This window comes from Lygodium microphyllum, chromosome 5 (assembly GCF_053477565.2).
Source record: "Lygodium microphyllum isolate KBCC chromosome 5, Lygodium_microphyllum_v1.1.10, whole genome shotgun sequence".
Classification (NCBI taxonomy): Eukaryota; Viridiplantae; Streptophyta; class Polypodiopsida; order Schizaeales; family Lygodiaceae; genus Lygodium; species Lygodium microphyllum.
Window position 1 is genome coordinate 76,807,092 of NC_141139.1, and position 8,902 is coordinate 76,815,993.

The 8,902-nt window shown below is 42.7% G+C and overlaps 1 protein-coding gene across 3 annotated transcripts in view; it reads right to left on the minus strand.

Moving 5' to 3' along the window:
- The window catches only part of LOC148036013 (kinesin-like protein KIN-14I), a 53,136-nt gene extending 45,219 nt beyond the window's left edge, over positions 1-7,917 (minus strand). The window contains exons 1-5 of one of the 3 annotated variants that reach the window (XM_087678014.1): positions 7,481-7,917; positions 7,103-7,392; positions 6,933-7,005; positions 1,577-1,708; positions 1,206-1,441 (exon numbers count right to left, since the gene is read on the minus strand). In XM_087678014.1, the coding sequence (XP_087534140.1) occupies positions 1,206-1,441; positions 1,577-1,708; positions 6,933-7,005; positions 7,103-7,239 (578 nt within the window). In that variant the 5' untranslated portion in view covers positions 7,240-7,392; positions 7,481-7,917. Of the gene's footprint in view, positions 1-1,205; positions 1,442-1,576; positions 1,709-6,932; positions 7,006-7,102 lie in introns of all 3 variants that reach the window. The other 2 variants (XM_087678013.1, XM_087678016.1) reach the window with 2 other exon arrangements.
- Between the last annotated feature and the right edge of the window lie 985 nt (positions 7,918-8,902).

The window sequence follows — 8,902 nt, forward strand, 5'->3', positions numbered from 1 at the left end:
TCTAGTGCTTACCAAGGGCAAGTTCATTGATCTGAAAACCTGTATTGGGACTCAATGAGGATTCAAGTAATGCAAGAACTAGGGCATTGAAACACAAAAGCAAGCACAATCAGAACCTAAGTATATAGGCAAACTAGGGCCACAATTGGTAATAAAGTGGCTAGACCCAAAAAGAAATCCATTAATGTGCACTCCATCTAAAGTGCCCAAAACAGCCTACAATGCCCAAAAAGAAATCCATTAATGTGCACTCCATGTCCTCGTCCACGCAAGAGATGACAATACAAGACACACACCCCTTTCAGATCCTAGATGTGGCAAAAGGCCAAAGAGGATGCGGATCCATGGGTGGCAAGAAGAATGCCAATGCCGATGAAGTTTGTCGATGAAGAATGCCAACCAAGGAGCAAGACTCCCTCTCTAGATAAAAATCCAATCCAACGGAAAGCCAACACAAGCCAAGGGATACAGAGAAGCCTCAAACAGATGTTTAAGGTGGAAAGAATGGACATGCACCAAATGCAAGCACTAAAGCCTGCAAACTAAGACACCCACATACCAGCTTAAATATTTAAGTCGTTAGGAATGTGCACAACAAGATGTTATGTTACAAATAATAGAGCACCATGCAACGTAGGCATATGTCTCATCATAATCAATGCCTTATTTTTGCAGATGGCCATTGCCAAAAGACAAGGCTTATACTTTCCCATTGCTCCATCAGAATGATTCTGAAACACTCATTTAAAGAAACACCAACTACTTTACGTTCCACAGGCTTCCCAACAAGCTCCTCCATATGTCCTCCCAAGTTCATTCCAACCCACATGGTCACTTTCACCTCTGAGCCTTCTCTGCAGGGAAAGGCTCAGTAAATCTCAAGATAGAACAGAATCTTTGATTGCAGACAGAGAAAATGAGGTCTTTTCAGATACTTGTACAGCTGACGACCCTTCAGGATTAAAATATTAAAGCAAAATTAATTGCAGCAGAAAAAATTAGGGCTTGAACATGAAATGATCTTCAAGGGCCATCATAATTCATGCCCTGTAAGTGGCCAGTGCAGTGTGAAGTGCCTACTAAATCAGCAAGATGAGTGTCAGAATTTCCCAACCCACAAACAAGATCACATAACCTCCCTCCCTGTCATCCCAAGGTTGGAGCAATCCAGCACATATTAGAACTAAACCTTTCAAGATTGTTACCTATCAGGATTGTTGCGTGTTTGCTTTGACACTTGGGCAAACAGCTCATCCCGAAGTTCAGCTCGTTTCAAAGTATGTTTGTAAAGCTTCATAACCAATTCCACTTGTTCTTGTGGACTATGTGGTGCACCAGATGATCCATCCACACCCATGTATCTTAGCACCAATTGAAACAACTTTACTGCCCGGCTAACAAGGTCGCTGTTTATTCGCATCAGAGATGTTGGAATTGGATCCTGCATACATAGCATATAAGTATGAGCAAAGGCTGCTTGCCAAGCTTCCACCTTTGGACGTTAAATATTTGCTATAAGCAATATGACCTATAAAGCAGGAATATAGATTATGACTTATAAAGCAGAAGTAAAAACCTTTTGAAAGCACAGCATATCCTCTATTGTATATTTGTCTTTGCCTTGGGGAGCCACTGATCTTTTAGAGAAAAAACCACGTTTCCCACCAGACTGCAGCTGCTTTTGCATCAATCGTATAAATCCATCAACCTGTTAAAAGCATCAATTAAGTGCATGATTAGCCTTTTCAGCTCTCATTGCTGCGTTTAGGTGTGCATGCTCTTCTACAAAAACAAACATTGAAAATTAAAAATCAAACAAAGCACGCAAATTTAGTAAATACACATGAATGCCTATAAACCCTAATTTATAGCAGAAATTAGGGGGGGGTTTGATAGCCACCTTGAGATGCATGCTGACAATTAAGGACCTAGGACTTGAATTCTAACACCTGAAATTAAGGAATTTCAAGGAGATTCAAAAAGCCAACCAACCAATATTACATTTGGGACTGAATTTGTCTTTCAAGGAGCAAGGTGAAGGCCAATGCCCAAGTAAACCCAGGGGCAAATTGGTTTGCAGACTTGTTCGTGGTCAATTTTGACAGCAAGAGGCACTTGGATTAGCAGAGGAGATCAGAGGATCTCAAATGTACTCCTTCCATTTGCAATATAAGATAAAGAAGTACCGAAAGGGGTGTACAAGATTAAAGAGATAAAGTGTGCATTTCACTTTATGTTTATTTACCGATTATTGTAATTAAGTGCTTGATCAAGGAATTACCATCCTATCTGAGAAGAAAGGTTGGTTTCAATTGCCATCAAGTAAACCCTCAGTCCCAATGGATGTGACTTATAGTCCACTACCAACAGGTGTTCAAATTTCAAGATTTCCACATTTGTGTCAAGGCCTAACTACTATGCGAAGGGAATCCAAGAGTTTTATGATAGGGATTCATTTGAACCAAAGTCCATACATGCCTATGGGCACACTGAAAGTTATGGACTCTCAATTCCTATACCTAGCGCATTGCCAATCTTGCAAATGGTTAGTCAACTCAAATTCCTATCTTGCCATCTAGTAAACGTCTATGCCTCTAGGCCCCTTCCTCAACCTATGTACTAGCACCCCCAAGAATAGTAGGCTCAAGGGCGCTTTCCTACTAGATTCAATATTTTCTACTCTCAAGGACGCTTTCCCCCTCCGTTATGCTTTGAGACTCCCAGGACCTTTAAGTTCTATTTTCTCTCATCCTTTGGGTCTCTTAGGACCATCTGGTTCCAATTATCCACCCATTTCAATCCTACTAGTGCCAATATCTCTACTTATTTGGGTTTCGTTGGAGCTTCTAGTTCCAATATCTCCCTTCAAGATCCCACCAAGAGTTTCAAACCAACCTTTCTTTTCCTTTGGAGCTCATAGGCATTCTTCTTGTCATTGAGTACGCATACTCTAGTTGTTACTATTAAATATGCTTTCACAAACACGAGGAGGTTCAATTGATCAAATTACACCACTTGGTCCAACCTCATGCAACATGTGCTTGAGAGTTAAGGACTTGGGGACTTAGTTCAAGAATTTGAGCCTTGTCCTCCCAATTATCCTAACTTAGTCCACTTATGGAAAGCTTGCAATGCTACGGCAATTGTCAAGCTTATGAAAGGTTAAAGCCAAAGTTTCACTTATAGCTCCAACACTCTAGTTTTACATCAAACCTTTGGACTCACCTTATTGAGCACTATGCAACTCACAATGGGATACGCAAGATTAACAATGATCATGAGCTACAACAATTTTTCATCATGGAGGGGGATGACTTGAGAGCCGAGTTGGCTGAGTGTTAGTGGTTGCTTGCTGAATTCTCCACCACTAGCACAACAAAGCTAGAAGATGATCAAGTTTCTCTATTTTTTTAAAAGCTACCACCAAAGTATTGCACTTTCTTTCAGCAAATTATTTCCTTGCCCTACATGCTCTCCTTTTACAACTTTGAATGCCAGCTCCTACACTTTGTAAGGCTGCATGATCAGGTCTAAATGCACTTTCTCCAATAGGTGCCATGGTTTCTACCTCTTAGAAGAGAGAATCAAGTAATGGAACTAAGTCTAAAGGAAAAGGTGATACTCCACAAAATAATTCCCCTCAAGTGGATGCCAAGAAGTGGTTGTGCGATGTGCCACAGCGCTTCTATACCCATTGCCAAAAGGCATGCCATGTGGACAAGGAGTGTCATGCCAAAGCCAAAGGGATCGCCCCTAGCACTTCTAGTTAGACTTCTACTCCGCAAGGGCAAAGAGGGGAAAATGTCATACCTCAAAACAAAATCAAGGTTCTCATAGCAACCACTAGCAGAATGTTGGCCCTACTAGTAATGCAACTCAAGGCAATCCCTCTCAATCCTCACCCTTTAAAACTCCTAAGGACATGTCTATCTGGTCAACTAGACCTTGAATGAAACTTAGTCCTCAAGCCCATCCAACCTTTGTTGAGAGTGTTCTAGTTTGGTCCAAATTACTGAACTGCCTCAACAACCAACTGAGGCCCACCCAACTCTCTCCTATAGCCATCCAATCCAATGGATTGTTGATAGTGGTGCTACTCACCATATGACCCCATTTGCAACATCTTCATCTCACAAAAACCCTCAAGTGGATCTGTTTGGTGCAAAGATAACACTAAGGCTAAAATTCACCTGGTCAATTCAATTCTTTTTTATACCAACCAAGACTTAAATCAACCCACGATCAACAATGTTTACTTTGTCCTGAAAGTTAGGATCAATCTACTCTTAGCTAGTCGGCTTTGCCAACTAGGACGAGCCACCTTTTTTTAATAAAGACACCATTGAGCTCATTGATAAGTCAACGGGTTTGATTGTGACTTATGGCACTACTCATTGGATGGCCTCTATTATATACTGAGCTCTTGTCCACGCCCACTTTAGAGAAACTCTAAGTCCAATCAAGTGCACACACTCATGACTTGGGCCCTAATTATTTGGAGTATTTACGGTACTATCATCTCGAACACATCTCATATGGTACTCTTAATGAGCTATCGTGAGATAAGCTTCTTGATAGCATTTCATTGCTTGAAATTAGCTAAGAATGTCTACAAACTGCATAAATTGAGCAAGTAACATCAAATGCCATTCCTACAAAAAGCCCGACATTACGCTTAAGGCATACTTCAGTTGGTACATACTAACCTCAGTGGCCAATCACCCACACCACCTTTGACTTGTGCACAATAGTATATGTTTGTTGTGAATGATTTTTCATGATATAAGTGGGTCTAGTGGAGATGAGTTTGTTTCAAACAAATTTACTTAGTCTGTATAGCAACATGATATCCAATTATAGTTGTCTTCTACCCACTCCTCACAAAATGGTGTGGTGGATGTGGCTCGTTCTATGTTGTCTACTATACAAAGCTTCCAAAATAACTTTGGTCTGAGGTAATTAACACTTTGGTGTATTTCCTCAACTGTAGCCTCACAACAGCAGTGCCTCATCAATCCCTTTGGAGCTTTCTATAGTGAACAGCTCTCTCTTGTCCAACTATGTGTCTTTCGGTGTCGTGCTTACACACACACTCCAGAGGACATGTGGCCAAACCTAGAGCAAAGGTGCTCATTTTTGTTGGTTTTTCAACAGAGGCAAAGGCTTACCAGGTGTTTTGATCCCCACACAAACAAGATGTATACTCAGCAAGATATCACCTTTGATGAGACTAATGGGTTTTCATTCTCTTTCATCTACGGATAACACACCCTCTCCTATGTCTAGTGAGCCTAGATCACTTCTCACTCCCGATCCTGTCATAGAGCCATCTACTTCTAGATAATAATCTCTGATGGACCCATTGCCTCATTGGTACCAATAAACCATGCAAGACTCAAGTATACTTCTAACACTCCCTTGGATGGTTGTAGATGCTCCACAAAACTTGCTCCAGTGCATTTTAATCAATCATTCTTCACAGTTGATTATCTCATGCATAATGAGCCTAAGATGTGGAAGGAAGCTCTCAGAGATCCTAACTGGTGTCCAGCCATGGCATAGGAGCTAGAATATCAACTGAAATGGGGACTCCTGTTGACTATCCTTGTCACAAGAAGGTGATTGCCACAAAGTAAATTTACTGTTTTAAGTACAAGGCACTTTGGACAGATGCAAGCCTCGGTTGGTGGTGTAAGCTTTCCGTCAAAAAGAAGATATTGACTTCGAGGACACTTTTGCACCTACAAGCTGCCAAACGTCCATTCATCTCCAAGGTTGGCTGCCCATCATAAGTGGCCAATGTATCAGATGGATGTAAAAAGCACCTTTCTGAATGGTATTCTGGAAGAGGAGGTCTATGTGGCTCAGCCACCTGGCTTCCTATTCTTGGCCACGAGGATAAGATATTTTGCTTGCAGAAAGCCCTCTATGGGCTGAAACAAGCTCCACAGGCCTGGTATCATTGGATTGATCTATTCCTTTAAGGACTGGTCTTTCCAGCCCTCTCCTTATGATCCAATTTTGCACATATTTAAGGATTTGGAGGGGGTTTGCTACATTGTGCTTTATTACGGAGGATTTGATCCTTATAGGTTCACATACTCTTAACATTCAATCCATCCGGACACAGCTGTCTTCTACTTCTGAGATGACTGACCTCGTCAGTTGTCCTACTTTTTGGGCATGGAGGTTGTCCCACCTTCAGACTATTTTTGTGTCATAGCAAAAGCATGCCTTGCAGTTGGTTAACGGGTACTTTCCTGATGGTGTCACTTCAATGGCCACCCCATTTGATCCAACATTTAAACTAAGCAAGGATCTGGATGCTACACCCCATGATGAGACTTCTTATGAACAAATAGTCGGCAGGCTGCTTTAGCTCATAAATTCCTGACCTGACCTGGCATATTGCAAATCCATTGCTTTGACTCTATTTCACTGCACCTTGTGCACCTCACTGGAGTAGTGCTTTGCATGTCTTGAGCGCCCCTTGGTTAGCATAAGGACCCAGTGAACCAAGTTCAATGCTAATAAACTTAGTTCAGCTCCACTCTACTGGGATAACCATCTGCTTCGTCATCTTTGTACTACAACCAAACCAATAGTGAGAAATGGATAAATGGAGGTACGGGGCACGAAACTTGGGGAGCCACTATGTTGAAGACACAAGTATCCAATGCACTTTGTTGAGACTCAAAACCGCACTCAAAAGCCGGTTACAAGTGCAACCAGGCAAATCCAGTTTGGGCTTCTGCTAACTGGGAAGATATATACAGGCACTTGTTGAGATGAAAATACACAAAAACTTTGACAGATGCATTGCGCACTTAAGAATAGAATTAGAATTACTGTTTGTGAAGGCAGATAAATTGCACTACTACAAGGAGCCTACGTTGCAGTTGCAACTTGCTGCCATAAATACTGTGATTCACCTGAAACCGCTCCAGCAATGGGATGGCACCAGCCAACTCGGGAAGAAGTGACATCGAGAGTGTCCTTGGCGTCCTGCATTATTGGGGATCAAGAGTTCAGCAAATGAAATTAAGGCAATTGGACTGAATAGAAAACATCAAAGCAGCAGCGGTAATGTTGGATGTCCTACTGCGAACAGTCTGTACAGTCGCTGTCATAATCTTCGCCGTTCACCGTCTGGGCCTTCGGATGAAGGGGAGTGCCATCATTGGAACTGAAGGAGGATCGCTTAATGGAGGCCGCCGGCTGAAGGCTGAGGGCAGACATTGTGTCTGGGCGCACTAATCAAGCAGCTGCCGCAGCCAGAAGAAGGACGGATTTCTGCAAATTGAGCCTACATGCTAAAACGGGGGATCTCGTGCTTCGACGTGAGGGGGGCGTGCTACAGAACTTGCAACGTATTGTACCAAAATGCAGGGCCTGAAAGGGCAACACAATGTGGATCTGAAAGAGGCGAATTGGCTCGAGCAGGGAGGGACAAAAGCCTTCGTATAACAAGACGGAAAACCTGTCAAAGCTCGACCGACCAAGAGATGATGATGAGACCGTATTGTGATGCGTGCCGGCCGGCTGAGAGAGAGAGAGAGAGAGAGAGAGAGAGAGAGAGAGAGGATCCTGTTTTGACCAAATTACGATACTTCCTCCTCGTCTAATGTCAAATTTTAAAAGCAAAACCCAGAGAGTGGCGGATCAAAAACAGCAAGCACGCATAGCACGCACACAGAAGAGACGCGATACACAGAGAGAGAGAGAGAGAGAGAGAGAGAGAGAGAAGGGTGGCGATGGTGAGCCTGTGTAATTTCTAACGTTTTTTCCAATTATTCTTTTCATGTACTCCATCCCATAGAGAGAAAGAGAGAGAGAGAGAGCGCACCACCCCTGACCCCTCTCACATGCATCTCGGCATCCTCATCATCAGATTTCAAGAGAGGGAAAAGGGAGGGGGGCAAAAAAGGGCCGCTTCAATCTGACCGCCCTGCCTCATGTGATCCCCCCAGGACATTTTTAAAGTTTCAGCAGGCTTCGAAATTGACTAACTGGGGGCCCATCACATACTCATATAACGAACTTCGCTGCCCCAATAGAGAAATGGTTGCAACACCACCACCTACGAGCCATTCGCATCTAACATCGCATCCGTCGTCCACCCAGAGTAATGTAGCATCGATACTCTTGAGATTATAGCAATTTCAGTGTCCTCTGCTAGGTAAGCACAAGAGGGCTAGTTGTAGAACACATATGAGAATGCCCATCAATCTCTTACCACATGTAGGAACTTGCATAACTACAAACTCAATGCCATGGAGTGCATCAAGCCTTCACCTCAAGCCACCAAAATAAACAATGATTCTTTTTTCTTTAGTCTCACACATCTTAACACCCACCAAGGGTGGGTCTCCCCTCTAAATAGTAGCCATGAAATAATGTAGATATCTCCTATGGACACCAAGGAAAATCTATGAGCCAAGCAAATAGTGAAGCTTGATTCCTTTGCTTGGCTTTTGCAACTCGAATCCTCCTTAGGGGGTCTCTCCTCCAAATATTACCCATGAAACAACATAATTATCTCCTATGGACACCAAGGAAAATCCATGAGCTAAGCACAGAACAAAGCTCAATCACAACTAGGAAAGCAAATGACAAAGCTCAATCACAACTAGGATACTCCTCCTCATGCCACCCATCAAGGAGGGTTCACTTGAGTGTTCAATGGACAAAAGTCCCCACCACACAAACAATACATGTGAACATAAGTGTCCCTACTCTATGATGCACCTTGTGGGGATTGTACCCATAGCCTCTAGTTTATGAAGCACAAACCTTACCACTAGGTCATCACTTTGGGGATAGTAAACATGGTTTCTTGCAATACCAGATTCTAATAGGCAGAGCACATGCCAAATTTCACGTTGGATAAAATGAGTCATCT